Here is an 18,090-nt window from a genome sequence, read left to right on the forward strand (position 1 = left end):
AAAACTGATATGTATACAGATCTATTCGGGGATAAGCGTTTCACATGAATCCGAATAACTTGAGCAGTAATAACACATTGTCCCGATACAGAAACGAAGCAATACTCCGGCACACAATAAAAGATACGATCTTAATCTCAGTGTCTGGAAAAAGGTCAAGTTCGAACGCTGAAAGTGTCTGGCGCCGACTTTGAAAGTCACGCCAGGCAATTTTTACTCTTTTCCCGGTGCATTCGCAATCGCCTTCGTCTCTTTCAAGTAGCAAGTATCCTACTGTACTCCTCCAACGCGCGACTGCGCCAATTACCCTTGTTCGTCTGTATTTTTTTAAATGACCACTTGAACGTCATTCGAATAGAGATATTTGATATCTAGAAACGAACGCGCGAATGATATTCTCCCTTGCCGATCCAGATCAACGAATCGTCGATGGGGAAAATTGTTCGAGTGAAGGCGGTTCTTGCTTTCGCGTGATCGTTCCGTATCACTTGATCGATGGCATCCGTAATAAGAGTAAAGATACGGCAGTCGAGTTCTATCGGTGTTAAATGCTCGTATAATGCCACGAAAATCATTTTCTTTCTACCACGAACTTTTTTCCTGCCACGGTTATTATCGTCGATCGAATTGAGAATCAGACATAATTATGGGAACCATAGACTATTCGCCAATCCGTGTACTTATGATTCTTTCATAATAAAACTTGGCTCGGCAATTACCACGTTGATTTATTTTGTTATCTCATTGTTCAGGTAACACCGCGTAATAAGCTCGGTTATTAAGTGTTTAATAATCGTACGAGAAGCAGTTGTTAACGGTGCGCACATTCATCTCGCCGATGATATCTGGGTCGTTTATTTTTAAGCTAATTACCTTGAGGCTAGTATTTTAATAAGGGGCCAATTAACGAGCAGCGCGATTTATTAACGCACACGTTACCCAGAACATAACAATTATCAAATAACGACTTCTCCATGTTACTCGATTTTAACATTCTCTAGTCTCCGCCTTACTTTGCTCATTCACGGGTAGTTTTGATCTCGACGTTAACCGTTCGGTTGTCTTAGCGCAACCAGTAGCGTGTATGACCAATCGAACAAGTTGTTGCGCGTACAGCGTGCATAAATTTTCTGTCTTGTCCTAGGCGAAAACTAGCGTTCGGTATAAACTTTGTAAGAAACGATAGGCGTCTCTTTCTCTCTCCCTTTCTCCGTTCGAGTTCACTACATTCGTACAAAAGGGAAGTAAACGCATAACGTATACTCAATATATTTATTATACGTAAGGGGCCGCGCGTCTCTGACTCACTTAGCGTGAGCGCGCGTGAATGAGCGAGTACGAAGTTTATTATAATGGCGTTATGTGCATTGTACCCACGTAGCTCGTTAGGCACGTATGCACGGTATGAGGAAACGGAACGGGCCGTGTGCCGTAGAAACTATGCGCGTCTCCGGCGAGGTCGAAAAAAAAAAAATGCCCGCAGGCCATCCACCGCGTTTACCCCCGTCCATACCCTATGGGGGATTTCTGTAGGTACAATGTGCTCGTCGCCGCCGCCGGCCACTGTTCCCCGATTCACCGACGGTATAATTAAGAAATTTATCTTGGCGACTCGAAATAAGAAGGTGACCACGTTACGCGCGCCTAACCTTGCAATTAACATCTGATGTATATAGTTGTTTTTAAGATGGAAAGGTGTCAATTACTTTTCTATATTATTTCGACAATTGTATGTTATTTTTGCACCCGTTCCTTCCTTCTATTTTATGGGTTCACGTTAGATGTGGGTTTGGACGCGCGTGCGTAAGGTATCCCGTGCATATAATTATTGGGGTGACATTACGGGTGACAGCGTCCTTATTGCACGATTCGTGTGACTTCTTTGCGTTCACCTAAGAAAGAGTAGAGCGATGTGAGTTGACAAATTATGAACACGAGGTTAGCTAATTTTTATTCAAAGTTCGTGGTGCTCTTTTGCAACGCGACACGAGCGAATGCCCCGAGGTCTTTTATGAGATTGTAACGACGCGTCTCTAGCATGATCGTTCCTTAACTACACGCCTCTTACGTAAATCGCTCATGATTCTGTCATGGAAAGAATTAGATGCAAAATATACGTGATCACAGCTACTGTTTCCTGTTTCGTCCAACGTTCCGTTGGAATGAAAACAGGAAACGGAGAAAAAATAGATGTTATCCCTTTTTTAGAAATCCCTCGCAGCTAAACTTTTTTTTTCCCATCGTTCTCCGGAGACTCGCGCGTTTGCGCAATGGAAATTCGAAAGTCTACCATCGACGTATATTTTTTTGTATCGCTTTAATCCTTTTCATCGCGTAACACGCTAATGGTACCCTTGCCTTTCCTCCGCGACTCCTTGCGTGTATTTTCGACACTGCTCATATATTTCTCTGATACTTTACTCGCCTCTCGTAACACAAGGCTGCGTCCCTTAATAACGGCGGCCTTTTGTTTGTTTCCGATGTATCCGGCGCATTTGAAGTCGAAATTGAAATAATTAAAACGCACGGCTCGCCGGTGGCTGGGAGTGATAATTAAAATGGAACGGTAGTGCGCGAAGAGGTACGCGAACGCGGGTAGCGCAAATTTGCGTGTAATCCATCATTTGCGCATTCCTTATTCCGTGTAGACGGCGTACGTGCTGAGAGAAAGACTCATATCGCCGGTGGAATGCGCGGCATTATAATGAGAACGCGTCGAGACCACAGCGCAACTTCGCGCAGCGACTCGATTATTTCGTTTAATTACAGGGAACATTAGACGAGTCACATCCGTCGGTGTACACGGTTGTCCGGGTTCTTCTCTTCGTCGAAAAAAGAAAACTATTAAAGTCTATTGTTCGTTGGTTGCAACGCGGGTCAACGCTTCTTTATTAATCGTTGCCATCATTCTGCATCGAAAGGCCGTCCATCCACGAGGAAGAAATGTCTGAAAAATTTTTTGGGAACACCTCCACGCGTTGAAATTTCGATCGTCATTTAAAAGACGAATCGGCTCACTTTCTCAGGCCTGTTTAGCTTTCGTACAAAATCCTACTTTCGTATCAGCGTAATTTACATAAACTTTCAAACACCCACGTACTACGAACTATAGGCACGCACTTTGACTCGTGCATTTTACTTCGACACGATTCCTTCATTAAGGGATTGAGAACCGTGCCGATGCCAGGCAGAGAAACACGTTTGGGAAACTCGTGTTTTCGACTTGGTTGCTTTTTTCAGAGGTTTTAGGAAAGCAACCGGTGCTGTTTTCTAGAAAAATTTGCCACGCTTAAGGACCGATCCTGCGGTTCGGAGCCCTTGCATAACTCAGCCAGTGTTTTTTATCCAATTGGTGGCGGGCAAGCAAATAGGTACACGCGTGAATTGCGTAACGGAATTACTCGGACGAGAGAGGCACAGTGCTCGATTGCTCAATGTGGATAGAGGCGGTTATAAACAGTCCGTTTCAAAAGTTCAACGAAAGTCGAATACCGTGGATACTCGAGACGGTCATTGGTATTCTGGTTATTCAGAAATTTAACTTATCTCCTGTTGAATGGAACATAGAAAACGTCGCAGTTCCAGCAACCACGACGGCGAGCAGAAAAGTTTCTAGCCGAAGCGCGCGTTTCCTTAAGTTGTCTGACCGTGATCTTCTTGTTCTACTTACACAACCCTTGTAGAGCCACGGCAATCCGTGCATCTAACAGTAAACTTGATACATCTTGGCAATTAAATGTTGCTTTACAATATTAAATGAGATATAAGGAAAAAGAAAATTATTTTTACGCATCTTCCATTTCGTACTTCACTCGAATTTTCATAGAATTCCTCCTGTACGTTCTTGCGAGTTCGTTCACAATCGCCTGTACTGGTCTAGTTGCTGTTTTTCGAATGTCCAGAAAGTATTTCGCGCGGCCAAGTTGACCCGCGGTTCTAGCGGTCGAAACGAAGCTCGAGGTGGTCCACTCGCGGCCTCCCTGCGCCGTGTTATTTCCTTACGTAAGCGCTGCACAGTGCACGGGTCGTTGCTTCGTTCTGTATGTCACCGTGTGCCGCGCGCACGGGAACACCAGTCGGACGGCATTCCATCGTGATTTGCGAACGTTTCGGTAAACGTTCAGCACACCCGTGGCCCGCGCGGTGTTTACGTCTGCTCCTCATCGCAGAGGAGGAGAAGAGGCCTGCCCGCCTCGTGCCCGATAGTCGGAATTCCAAAACGAACCCGAGTATGAGTAATGAGTCGAAGACGATTTCGCCCGATCGACCCCAAACTTCCTTCATTTTCGATGACGATCCCTTCCTGTTTTCGTTCTTCTCGAAAAATGCCAACGACTGCTCCAACGATTATCCTTCGCGAACGATCAACGGTGAATCCCCGCTCGCAGCGGAGCTTTCAACAATTTATTGAATCTCGAGTGTAAAGAGTATCGAAGTGAAAGTAACGAGTACGTACTCGCGTTTACTTGGATCGATTCATCCCTATACGACACGTGACCGACTCGTTCCATGGATTCAGGCTGCACTTGTTTCTAGGTTGAGGCCAATTAGGAGCAGTAACGCGTTCTGTCGTTGTAAATAAGCGGTCGATAGGTTGGCTCGATCTCCTTTTCAGCAGTGAAATACGATGTATAGGTTATTTTGATTTCAGTAATAAAAAAAATCGATGCCCGATAAATCGTGAGATCTTTAGGAGGCCAGTCTCATTATCCGTCCGTTACCGTGAAATTATACGCGATCGTAAAAAATCCATTTGTAGACGCGGAGAACGTTGCATCATTCGCGATGTGAGTCAACGTGTCAAGAGATCGTGTCCAATGCCCACGGTGCTGTGAAATTTGTCCGCGTCCCTCGGCCGTTTCTTGCGCAGCCTCGACGCCAGAATCGGCGTGAACAGTTCAGGATCCACGTCCTTTGGTTCCTCGCCGAGAATTATATTTGAGATCCAGCTGAACAGCCATCCCACTAGAAAACTGACCAGGCTTCCCAGGGGGCAGTACCACATGTACGAAATCCGGTATAGATAGAAATACGAGGTGTTCGCGGTTTCTCTGGAACAGAAGAAAAACCCACGATTTTATTATCTCTTAGAAATCAATTATGTTAATTGCAGGTATCGTGGTTCGTGGAGCGAGCATCGGTTTTATGATCGAAAGAGCATTATATCTCGCACTTCTTGCGAAACGAGATACGTTTCGTAACTTGTACAACAGTAAAAAAAAAAAAAAATGGTAAAAACAGATTCGCGTTCGTGTTTGTTCACAATACAGGCAGTTCTAACAGTGGTTTCTAGTTTAGTATTGATCTCTCGTCGCTCAGATGTATACTTTTTTCCTCGATTAATTTATCCCTTTAAAAATACGTGTCTTTTTATCATTTCAGCGTCCAGTCTTATTTAAAGTAGTCGTAAAAAGTTCGAATCCACTTAGTCAAAGTTCAATCGTATCGTTCATACCTTTCTGGCTGCGAGAAAGCAAAAAGTTTGCACCTACTTCGTTTATTCGGTATCCAACGATACGAAGTAACAGCTATAAAGAGAAGCGAGCGATGCCCGGTTAGGTGGAACAGGGACACAACCACGTCTCTGCGCCAGTAGCAATGTTTTGCAATATTTTGCGCGCGAGTTGCTTTTCGTTTTCAAATTGCTGGTGAACCAGGTAAACGTTGAACAATTCGGACTCTTTCGAATCTACTCTGCGCCGTACATATTTCTAAGTACTCGATCCGATCGTTGGCGAGATCCTGCGCATCGAATAAAGACCGAGAACGCGTAATCGTTGCGTGCAATGGCGAGTGAAATTCCTTACTGATATTCGAAATGCAAATCGTTCGACTCCTTGTAATCGTGATACGTGGCGATGCCGGTGCAGTCGGTCGCGTTGCCGTCCACTTTGTTCGGGATCGGTGGCTTCGGCCCGAAACCGATCCATAGAGAGAAAACGAGAGCGGTTAAGAGGCCAACGATCGCGCCTCTCTCGTTGCCTAACCGCGTGAACATGCCAAGTGTGAATGTACCAAATACAGGGCCGCCGATCACACCGAAAATCGTGAGAGCCGCCTGTAGCAGCCCCCCGAGGTAGTGTCCCAAGAACGCGAGCGCTATACAGCAAGCACCGACTACGATCGCTAAAATCTTGCTGACGATGATTGATCCAGTCGCCGTAATCTCCTTGTCCCTGAAATAATGTTAATAACAAGGTTAGTCATAATTGGTTATATAAATCGCACGTGTTTCGCTGGTTGCGACTAATATATCGGGAGATACAGAGTTGTTACGTTCATCGGAGAAGATGGATTATTATCACTGGATATCCTTTTTCTCGATCACATTATCATATTTAGAGCGTGGATTCATGAACAGCTGGATTTTGGTAGTTGGAAATGTTTGGAAGCGCAGATTTACGAGCGCTTAATGAAAACGCCTCGTATCGAGAACCGTAACGAACAGGTCCGCGGTCGATGAAATGATATATTATAGAAATCTAATATCTGCGATAGTTAAAATGTGGCATCCGTGCCGTGAAGACACGATCTACAAACAAGTCGTAAATTCAGTTCATTTCGCGACTTCCCATGGCTTACCTAAGACGGTAGAGGGGTTTGATAAAATCTTCGAGTATAACGGCGGCCAGGGAATTCACCGTGGCGGAGATGGTGCTGAGCCCGGCGCTGAAGATGCCGGCTATAAAAAGCCCGGGTACACCTGGATACACGGAGAGCGTGTCCATCACGTAAAACGGCATTAATTGATCGTACGAGTTGATCCTTCCGTTCACGAGGGGGTCGCAGTTACGATATCTCGCGTATATGGCCAGCCCGGAGTAGCAGAGGCTCAAAGACATCAACGAGGATAGCGGCCAGCTCCACCAGATAGCCGTTTGAGCGTCCTTCACGTTTCTGAAACCGAGCCACGCGAATGCACGTCGTGGATCTACGATTTTCCCCTCGAATCAGTCGTAAAGGAGAAAGGACAAAAGTAAATATCGTACATTAGCGTACGTAGCTCGGGACTAAAATTCATGGGAAATGCATGCAAGGACTGAAATGATTTCGCAAACGATTATTATTAAGTAGAATGGACGGAGTAGCGAGCAAGCAACGATTTATCGAACGATCGCTACCGGCGGTATGCACGCAAGATCCGAGGCTCGGATAAAATCCGAGGAAAATTCCTCCGTCTTTCTGTCGTCACGCTACAGAGAAGAGAATCACGATAATGCGCCTCGAGATGAATACAATGCACCGGGCCGATACGCGGTATGTATTCGTGCTATCTACAAATTTCATTCGGATGCTGGACCCACCTCGTCGTTGCTTCGTCGAACGTTAACCCTTAATTACTCGCACGATTTGCTGGTACGAGGGGAACGTTCGATTCACGTTAGCTAATTACGAAACGTACGAACGATCGGGGCAATTGACGTAGAGGCATCGTGCCGGGTAGAAAGTCAGCGGGCAGGGTATACTCACTTGATGGTTAACATTCTCTGAACTTGAACTTGGTTGGTGCCGTACAAGGAGAGGTAGGTGAAGAAACCGCCAAATGTCAAGCTCCACCAGGTGTGTCGCACCGTTGGGTCCATTGAAATGCTGAATGAATGCACATGCCATTGTCAGTATCGATACTTCGGTCTTGGATTCCTCGTGAAATGAATGTTTCGTGCCCGGGCACGGTTGTTCGAAAGTGTGTTAACCTCATCACGCTCTAGGCGATTTACAATGTATAATGCCGTAGGAGGAGATCTGTTTAAAGTAGTCGAGTAGGTACTCGTGTTATACAACGTAACGGTTCGTATTATAATGATAGTAAAAGAATCATGCTCTGATTCTCTCGATTCCCCTTGTAAACCGTAATATTATGGTAATATTTCCTAAATACTGATTAATGACCGCTCTAATGGGCAATTTGTTGGATGCTCGGAAATTTATACGTCGGGTAGAAATATGGAGGCGAATCGGTAGCATCGGTGATAGTCGAGCGTGAAGAGAGAGAGAGAGAGAGAGAGAGAGAGAGAGAGAGAGAGAACTTTACGGGTGTGTTACTGTGTTTGAGAAACGACATTCACTTGTCGAATTCGATACGCGATCCGTCGCGAGCGATCTCCCAAATCCGATTTAGACCGCCGGTGTCCACTGCTGCCGTAGTTATCACCAAGATAACGGCTGTCAGCATCAGAAGGCTCTGAAATACGTCCGTGATAAGGACCGCCTTGATACCGCCGATCGTCGAATAAAACGTGCAGACCAATCCTATGCCGATTACGCTTGCGGTCGTCGAGATACCTGTGGTGGCTTCCAGGGCAAGTGCCGGCGCGTACAATACCACGCCGCTGTACAAAAGCAGCTGAAGCATAAACGCGAAGCTAACCACCATCCTCGCCGCCTTGCCGAAACGTTTCTCCAGATACTGAAAAATATACCAGCTATATAAATACATACCGGCTGGCCAAAGTGGCGTTCTCTAATCGTTAGACAAAAGTTGCTCGCGAGATTAAATAATCGTTCAGCGAGCTTACCTCGAAAGCACTGGCCGTCCCGACCTTAAAGAACACCGGCATGTACAAGTAGACGACGAACGGAGTAGCAAGCCCGTAGGAGAGATTGATCACAGCGTATTGGGTACCATAAACGTAATTTTCCGAGCTAACTCCCAGCAAACTGACCGCTGATAGGTACGAAACCATCAATCCTATCGCGACCGGTGCCACTCGCATCGATCTGTCCGCCATGAAGTACTCCTGCCGTGGGGACCATATCGAAATTACATCGCATTACCGTACGGCTCGCGGTTCTCTTCCGGGCGAGCTGAATTATAGCCTCGAAATTGTCAAAGCCGGAGAACGGCTTCGCAAGTTTCCGATTTAAATTCCATCGTTCGCGAGGAACTCACGCTACATTCGAAAGCTACAACAAGGCTTGCCCACGCGAAGTTACACGTGTCATGCTTTCTCCCCAACGGAACAGAGAGAAATCGTTTGATCGAAAGGGACGCTTACCTCCGTCGATTTTTGTTTCCCTCCAGTGAGCCAGTAATACACACCGATCCCCGAACTGATGACCAGCGTGATCGCGATCACCGCGTAATCCGCCGCTACCAGGGTAGCCATGTTCCACTTTAACGCGATGGGGCTGAATTCGACGCGCGACTAATACGCTTGCCCGCGACTCGATCGTCGCCAGTTTATTTAGTCGATGTATCGTTTAACCGCGGCTCCCTCCGTCATCGTTGCCTCCAACTGATTTAACATTGATGTCATTTACGTAACGATTCGAACAACAGCCTCCTCCATCTGTCTGCGACCCGTTATTGGGCGTCTTCTCTTTCCTTTTCCGCTTTCGATCTTGATTTCTTGATCTCGACGCGGTCAGATCGCTCTAGAATCGATTCGTTTCTAGATGTTATTTTTCACGTTGTTAAATGTCACGTTAGAAAATTAGACGCGCGACGAAATTGCTTTCACGACGACGTGGAACTCACGAATACCTCTTATCAGCACGCGACAGTCCATTAGACGAATAGGACCCACGTTATCTTCGATTCGATGCGAGGCTTCGCGTTCTTCGTTATCGCGGCAAGTACTCGTCTCTTGCTTTGTCTGAACATCGCCAAATGACGAAATATACCTACGTAGAGATAAGCAGCAGATTAAGAAGGATTTACTTCTATATCTATAATGTTCTACCTCATTAATTGCAGCTGCTTAAGAAGCATCATATAACGAATTACGCTAGTCACGTTATCTCCAGTCTGCGATAGTTACAAAGCTTGCAATTATCGATTAAACAACGTGACGCTTTATAATTGCTCTCGAGTTTCAGGTCGAGTTTATCTCTTCAAAAATTGTCGAAATTTCGCGAAAAACAAAGTATCGACGTATGAACGAAGCGTGTGGACTTCTTATCTCTGCCACCCTGTAATATGTACGCTGTTCCGTTATCGGTGCTGTACTGTTCGCGACTGTTTCTGGTATGAGGGCCTCGGTCACACTATAAAGATTACAGTTACAAGGTGCGCGGCAAATATTACGCGAAAGACCATAGATATCGGATCTCGTATAGGTTTGTGACAGTGTTTACGGTACCGGCGACAAGCGTTTTCTGCGTGCTATCATAGAGCCGCGTTGTTTGCACGACGAGCACTTCTTACGGAGCCACCACCACGGCTTATGCACGTTCGCGGCTATACAAACCTACGCGTTGAACGTGCACGTACGCACTTCCGCGTTCCTGTATCCTACCTGAGAGAGCGCGGGTGTCTCTTACGGTTATCGTCGAAATAAATTCCGCGGTAACCTATTGCTCTCTCCTCCTCTTTCCTTCTCCACCGCCTTCTTCGTCTTCGTCTTCGTCTTTTTCTTAGCCTTCCTCTTCTTCTTCTACTTCTTCTACTTCTTCTTCTTCCTCTTCTTCGTGGTGCTGATCGCTTCCCTCTTCGCATTAGAATAGAATGCATGGCATGCTGGAAAGAGAGAAAGGGAGGATCGAGGAGGCGCGTCGCGCATTCTCCACCGCGTGCATCCGTCGAATGGGTAAATAGATCAATCTGTCGTTCGATGGAAAAAGTTGGGCTAGAGAAGTTGCGCTTTTTATTTAAAAACAATTATACTAACCGGGCGATGTACGTTTCGCTCTTTTTTATCGATGAAAATAAAGAAGTTCGAGAGTTGGTTTCTCGCGAATGGTGTCGGCAAACATTGCATCATCGCGGTTTGACACACGTAAACGAACGCCTAAAAATAATATTATTTATTGTCAAAAGCACGTGATGGTTGCGCGTGAATCATAAAAACAGCAGGTGATACGAGGAGGAGTAGAAGAAATTTTTCCAACGTCTCGTTTATTGTTTAATGGCACGCTCGAAGAAATGGTAACCAGTTCAGGCGGGTTAATTGAGTTGGCGATCATAGTTCGACACCCGTAAGATCGGTTAACCGGTGGTATCGCATTCGATATAGGAACTGGGCAAACTTGTTTGTTCAGCTAAACAATTTACCTACACATTAGCGATTCCACGGTGGGTGCCTGTTAGCGCCAGCTCGGCCGTCACGAGCTGCTCGTGTAACGCGTTTAAAGGTGTGTAGAACGCACGCGTTCCTGGCAACACGCTAGACAATTACGCAGAGCACGATCGGCTATTGTTGCCCGTGGTACGGATTGATGCTTCGGAAAGAAATGCTCCCGAGTGGCACTTTCGCACCAGGGACCAGCGGCGTCGCTCGTCAACGGCCAAATTGAACGCGAAACGATGTCAAACAAAAATTACACCGTCCCTCTTCTATGCATAGATCATCGGCACGATAAAACGGCAACTTTTCACCTATAAATATGCATCATACGTTCCGTACATTAGGCTGATTAAAACGCAACGCGTGGCCCACGATCGACTTTAGCAGCCAGGGCATCGCTCGCGATAGATTGCATTATTATCGTCGCCTAAGCGAAGGTGGAACGCGGGAGCATTTCGGCGGGTATTCATACCACGCGGTGATTTTATATTGGTCATGGACGAGGCGCGTCGATAGGAATTACGGGGGACGCGTGCACGGTTCGTTCTATCGCGTATCAAGCGCAGGTTCGAGCGGCGAGATCCGAGCAGAAAACCACCCGTGGCCCGTGCTCGTCCGCGGCGATAATAAATTTCCCCGTATCGAGGGTTCGTTGAGCGGCAATTATTTTGCAATTAAGAACAGGTTGTCCCGCGGAATCGAATCGATTACGATCTAATCATCCGGCGAGCGCGACCGCCGGCGCAATTTGCCGGGAGGATTTATTCATAAAACCGTCGATTTATTCGCAATACAGCGCGAGCGAAGGCATTCCGGCGCGGCTTAACGAGAATGCTAAACCGCAAGGGCAGGAGATCAGGGACTTTACTGGAATGCGCGGCGGACTGCACGCACGCACTGCACGATGCATTCGTGCCACGGTGGAAGGAGTGAAATGACCGCGCCGCGCCGCGGGGGGAAAGAAACGCGTAGGATGGATGTGGTGCACTCTCTCGATGCGCCTTTTAAAGCTCTTTTTACGCGTATCCGTGACGTATCTGTTCAGTGACAGTTCCGTGTCAGCCTCGTCTACGTGCGTACGTACTCCGGTGGCCAGCGTAGATCGTGGACGTTCTTGCAGACTCGACCAACACATTTCCTACTTCGAATATCGTAACGCGTACTTTGGCTCCAGGATTTTTTCGTGTTTCTCGAATGGACAAATATTTCTACGCCGTTCGATTTCACCATTTCGCGGTAAATGCGACGGCGGCGGAAGACGAACGAGAACAGACAGGAAGAGGCTGAGGCGGGAAAACCGCATTCCTCTCGTAGCTCTAATTACCCAGCTTCTGCAGTTTCGAATGACATAAGAGATGTACTGGTTCTCGTTCCTGAGACACTAACCGCGATATCGCGCGCCGCTTCGTTACTGCGTGTCCACCGGGCACGCATTAAACGTTCCCTCTCGCAAACGTTTCCGAACTTCCTCGAACCGCGATACTCGAAAGCCACGATTATTCCAGGTTTTTTCCTATTATTACGTAGACGCTAAGTTTTATTCGGTTTGTAACATTCCGGTTGTAAATTAGATAAGTAAGTTAATAAGTAAGTGATTACTCAGGTTCCAGTATATCGGGACTATTATTTTTAATACACACGGTACATTTTCGAGTGTCGCCATTGAATCAAGTGGTACGCAATCAGCATACAACTCCAACGGGGACTGACACGTACACTCTCACTCGTCTAACCGGAAATCCGTGAAATTTTTCACGTTTCACGATAGAAATTCATACGTGGAAAGGACGAATTTTCTTCAAGTACCATGAGTGGTCCCCCTGCGATTCTTCGCTCATGTCATAGAGGCGTTTGTGAACTGTATTTGAGAGCCGCAACATTCGAGGGACCACTGACGGTGCTCGGCCAAAAATTTCTAATGCGCGTTACTGCTCCAATAACGCTTAAACGCTCGTGATCTAATGCACGCCCACGCGTCTACCTAAGAATACGAGTATCGCAAGTTGCTCTCGAGAGTCAAATTTACCAATGTACACCTCTATGTATAAGCGTGCATTTCGCAACAGTATCTCCATAAATTTTAAGTAGATATATCCTTGCAGTTGCTGCCATATATCTTGGACGTTACGTGCTCAGCGTCTATCTCTTTTATTTAACTCCCACTTTTATTTCTCGTTGCGTTAATGCACTGGTACCGAACAGCATAAAGATCTATCTATACTTATCATACGAAATGCATACGAGAATGTCAAACACCATTCTCAACCATTCGATGTCCGAAGCTTGACTCTCTATAAAGGGTGCGGACGAGGCACGATTCCTGCTCCCCGCAACTCGTCGAATCGACGAATCTTTCTTCCGTCTAACAAAGAGTTAGCCTCGACCGAGCGGGCCAATTAATTCGTCCATTCTTAGACCAGCACGCTGGCCGCGGGTAATTAGATTTGCAAGCGCGGGCAGAGAATCGTCGCCGAGAAAAGAAACGAGAGTGCGGCTTGCGCGCGGTTACTCATGCCGGTGGAATGTAGTTCACATTGTTTATATACCGCCTCCTACGTGTATGCACGTCGCACTTCGTCGAACGATAAAACCAGTTGCCGGCGCTCCCGCTCGCGTGGATATCAGTCTCCCGTACAGCGCACGCGCTGTCGATCGCCGCCTTTCATCCGTGCCGAACCCGCGCGCGCGGGATCTTCTCTCCGTTTTCGAATTCCCTCGGAGCGGCCGCAATGCCGAGCGGAAAAAGCCGCGCTCCATCGCAGCGAGGGATATGTTCTTTCAGCCGATCGGGATCTGCATACCGATACCGCGAGGGACGAGCTAATTGCCGGGGATCGACGCTGCCGGAAAGGTCAGAGAGACGACGGGTGTCGCTTTCTAAAACGGACTAACATATAAGTATATAGATCGCTCGATCAGCTGGTAATGAAACGTGATCAGGTGGTAATGTGTTTTTTGTTGAAAATAATTCGTAGTTTCTAGACGACGTTTCGAGAGGAAAAAGGGTTCGCTTATAGGGGGATGGATTAAATGCGAAGGAATTTTATGAGATTATCGTATGTTATTACGGACTTATGGTAATAGCAAATTGTCTTACGTACGTGTAACACGGGAATAATCGTGAAATAGGCGAGGGTTTGCACGAGCGCATAAAACTGAATCACCTTATCGAGCGTGAGTAAATTAAAAGAATACGAAATGAAAGGGAACAAGGGAAGAGATTAATTAAGGGAATCTCGGGGGAGATACATGCACGTATTGGCAGCAGCCATAATTGAGCGACTTGGAAGTACCTGTTTAAAACTATTCGATCCCATAAAAGTTAATTATTTTTACACGGTAAATTATTGTTCAGCCGATCATAAATTTGCGAAATTTACGGTATTGTTAATCGAGGGGTTGCTTGGAATTCAAGATTAAAAGAAAAAGGAACTGTAACTCGAGCTGTTCTTAAAAAAAAGAAAAAAATGTACGTTATCGGTGCAGACTTATCTGGCGCGCGGGCAAAGTAAGCGAAAGAGAGAGAGAGAGAGAAAGAGAGAGAGAGTCAAGATGCGTCGGCATGAATCACCAATACTGAACGGATCGGTTCATCCCCTAGCATCCGTTGGCGAGGAAAAAGCGCGGCGGGCATCCAGAGTGACCGAGCGCGGTGGCGTGCAAAAATGCACCTCTCCGTGATTTTCCTTCGAAGTCGGGTATACACGGGGTCGGTGATCGCGAGGAGAATGCTACAGGGACGCAGGTTGAACGGCTGCGAAATGCATTGGCTATCGGGGTCCAAGAATGAACGGGAGGGAACGAGAAGGAGTGAGAGATTGAGAGAGGGAGAGAAAGGGATGGTAGAGGAGGGTAAGAGAGAAAAAAGGAGCCTGAAACGGGGGTAGGGAGGGCGGTAAGAGGGAGAGGAAGAAGGAGAGACCGGCTTTTATAATGGCGCGGCAGTTATACCGGTAAGCGAGTAAATGCATCAACGTGCTGCAAGCCGAGAGGCAGCCGAGAAAGAGAAATAGACAACTCTGGCTACGAGTATGTACAAGGAAAAGAACGAGGCAGGTTGGGAGGGGTGTGCAAGGGAGGTAGGGAAGGGAAGGATCGTGGAAAAGGGACGGAACGAGGCTCCTCGGGGTGTGGGCGGATTGCACGCGTCTCTCGGTAATGGATCCCATCGATCATCCCTCCGCGGGTAGACGGTCTCTCCTCCTTTCTGCTCTCTCGCGGATCGTCCATTAGTCAATTTCGTCGATTACCATGGCGACTTCGTCGAATCGCTGGACGACCCGAAAATAGCCGAGTCGAAGAATACGCGAGGAATATTCAACGGTACGATGTCGCCAATTTTCTGTTCGCGAGTTTGCGCGCGATGCGATAGAGTCGATTCCAATCTCGAATCCCTTTTAAAGTAGCGATTCATGCTTTTCGGTTTAAACGAGTTAAAATATTGTGTAATACGAGTACTTTTGGTAGCAACCGGTCCTTATTTAGCAGATATTCTTTTAAAGCCCTCTGTGCGCGTGTGCGCGTGTACCCAACCATGGTTTAAACCCATACACGCATAAATCTCAAACGTTATCCCCCTTTGGCTCGCCGTGGCCAATAAATCGAAAAGAAAAAAGGGGAAGAAAAAAAAGGAAGGATCTTAACGACACCAATTCACTGGAAGTACCCCATATCGAAAACATGTTCGTGACAATGTAATAAACGCTCGGTAAACCCCTCTCATAAACATAAAATCGCGGTACAATGTTGCCAAGGATGCTTGCCAGAAATCGAAACAATTAATCGGTTCCAGAGGGCTTGAATTCCACGGAGAACTTGATGCCCTTCGCGTAAAATTTTTTGGACGACTTATTGCCCGCTCGATTTATGAGCGGCTGCCTGGCTCGGCGCGAGCGAGACCATCCGTTTCTCCATTCACGCGACCGCCTCTTGTTCCACGGAGATGAAAATGGAGTAATGCCGGGAGCGATTCTGTGATTTACCGTGGACCAACATTCAGAAAGGGATTCAGTACACGTATTGTGAACCGCGCGCACAGGCCTTCCTCCTCCTCCTCCTCCACCTCCTACTCCTACTCCCCCTCTTCTTTCTTCCTTCGTTTCCTTCATTCTCGTTTTCTTTCCTTCCTCCTTTCTTTATGCCCGTTCCTGCCGGCTGGAATCTCTGGAAATGCCACTGTGATTTGTGCGACCGGTTACCGTTTCCATTTGCATATCCCTATCGGCTCTTTCGTACATTGTTATCTTCGTTGCCACGTGATTCTCTGGTCTAATAGCCTGACATGAAGTAAACCCGGTAGTCGTATTCTCTATTTCGAGCAGCGTTACGCGGATCTCTTCGGTCATCGTTGTTGTCGCCGGCTAGGTGATTAACCTTTCGAGGATAATCAGGAATCGGAACGAGGAAGATCGTTTCAATGGTTTCGGGTGTTATTTAAAAAATCCTTTCTACGTCCAACGTTACTAGGTCTGGGTAACGCCGAAGAAAGGTTTACGAAGTAAATTTGTTACGTTAAAAATATGTTTAGACAGCGAAGTTGATTAGAATAAGTTGGTGGTGTCTGGTAGAAGCTTCTATTCTACATAGAACACCGTGTATATTATTATACGTATATATTATTTTCTTTCGTTTATCATTGGTGTGATTGCAGTGAGGACGCTGGGCGTAGCGGCGACGAAATGAAGCATGCAGCATGCGTGGTAGCGGTGTCACGGCTGCGCGGTCCTGTCTTCAACCCCTGGTGTCCGCCAGCCGCTACCTCGCCGTTCAAGCCCTTCCTGGTGATCCTCTTTACTTCGTCGTTGAGGTGAGTACACCCAGTTATATTATTAACCGGGCTACGGGTGGGGAATAATTCATGACGACAATGTATATCCAACTATACGATGTGTATAACAGTTTTCATCTTGTTCCGTTATACTTGGTACCATCGAGTCGCGCATTTTCCACGCAGCTCTGTTATTATCTTCTAATGGGAAAGAATAACGTCAACGCTGCGAGCTGATGTATGTAGATTAGAGGAAAACCTCGGTTCCGCGAGCTTCAACGCTGTTCACGTGCCATTTTACGTAAAACAGTTCTTTATAATCCCTGACGCGTCCTCGAGCACTTCTCCGAAGACGGTTCGAAATTGGAACTAATAACGCGCAATAACTTCGATTCGTCGTCCGACAAAATTGGAACAGGAAACAATCGAGAAGATACGTTTCGATTTAATCGCTCGCGAATCCCTGCGCAAGCGAGCCTTAACAATCGTGAAATTAAAACGTCGACCTGGTTCTTTTTTCGTTCGTTCAAGGAGAATATCTAAACCGCGCGTGTTTCGCTGTTAGGTTCGAACGGAAACGTACACCATGTCCGCGAAATAGCAGACTTTATCGGAACATGTGCATCGTCGGTGTCGAGGGCACGCCCGGATTTTCTAATCGCGGAATGCGATTAGTTACATCCGCGGTGCGCGTGGGCGTGCGAGCACGGAATAACCGATGCGAGAGAAACCCGCGTATAGTATAGTCGATATATTAAGGCGTGCGAAGGTACATGCACCTGCCTTGTCCTCCGTAAGAGTCATTTACAACCGGCAGGGCCGCGGGAGTGAAGAGGAACGCCCGGTACTAGAATGGCTAATTGAAAAAGTCCCTGGCTCCGTTCGTTTGTAACGTAGCACCATACTCTACGGGACGCTTCAAAAGTACGGGTCGACGGCTCTTCGACGTGCTCGACAAGATGCGCGATCGATAACGTGTTCGAATCTTTTTATTCGTTCCTCGTTCACCAGGAACAGATCGCTGAAAAATATCGAAAGTTAAAAGTACATGGCACAAGTTGTGATACTTGGTTGCGATACTCGGAAGATAGTGTGACATGGCACTCGTTGCAAAGCCACTTTCTAGAAGTTACGTTAATTACCCCGAAGAATGACGTATTAAGATAATTATCGATGCACGTAGCGCATACCCAGTGACTCAATGTCCACCGGCGAGTGCAGTACATTGTAGCAAGGCGTCAAGGTTTTGCTACCAACCAAGCAATTATGCAAGATCGCAATCGTATTTACCGTGGAGGAAGAGGCTCCATTACTCAC

At 46.9% G+C, this 18,090-nt stretch overlaps 2 protein-coding genes across 4 annotated transcripts in view; one reads left to right on the forward strand and one right to left on the reverse strand.

Annotated features, from left to right (window-relative positions):
* LOC143433538 (protein expanded) overlaps positions 1 to 18,090 on the forward strand; it is a 75,850-nt gene that overhangs the window by 22,356 nt on the left and 35,404 nt on the right. For both annotated transcript variants that reach the window (XM_076910888.1, XM_076910889.1), the window contains exon 3: positions 16,657 to 16,812. In XM_076910888.1, coding sequence (XP_076767003.1) covers positions 16,699 to 16,812 — 114 coding nt within the window. In that variant the 5' untranslated portion in view covers positions 16,657 to 16,698. The remainder of the gene's footprint in view (positions 1 to 16,656; positions 16,813 to 18,090) is intronic.
* Positions 4,663 to 9,393, reverse strand: LOC143422327 (putative sodium-dependent multivitamin transporter). Of its 2 annotated transcripts, XM_076892896.1 has the most exons (7): positions 8,997 to 9,393; positions 8,517 to 8,738; positions 8,067 to 8,407; positions 7,471 to 7,590; positions 6,583 to 6,897; positions 5,808 to 6,176; positions 4,663 to 5,051 (listed from the first exon to the last, which is right to left on the reverse strand). In XM_076892896.1, exons 1-7 carry the CDS (start codon positions 9,105 to 9,107, stop codon positions 4,793 to 4,795), a joined length of 1,737 nt encoding a protein of 578 aa, XP_076749011.1. In that variant the 5' UTR covers positions 9,108 to 9,393; the 3' UTR covers positions 4,663 to 4,792. The 2 variants fall into 2 exon arrangements, with proteins under 2 accessions (XP_076749011.1, XP_076749012.1); XM_076892897.1 differs by lacking the exon at positions 6,583 to 6,897.

This window comes from Xylocopa sonorina, chromosome 3, assembly GCF_050948175.1.
Source record: "Xylocopa sonorina isolate GNS202 chromosome 3, iyXylSono1_principal, whole genome shotgun sequence".
Classification (NCBI taxonomy): Eukaryota; Metazoa; Arthropoda; class Insecta; order Hymenoptera; family Apidae; genus Xylocopa; species Xylocopa sonorina.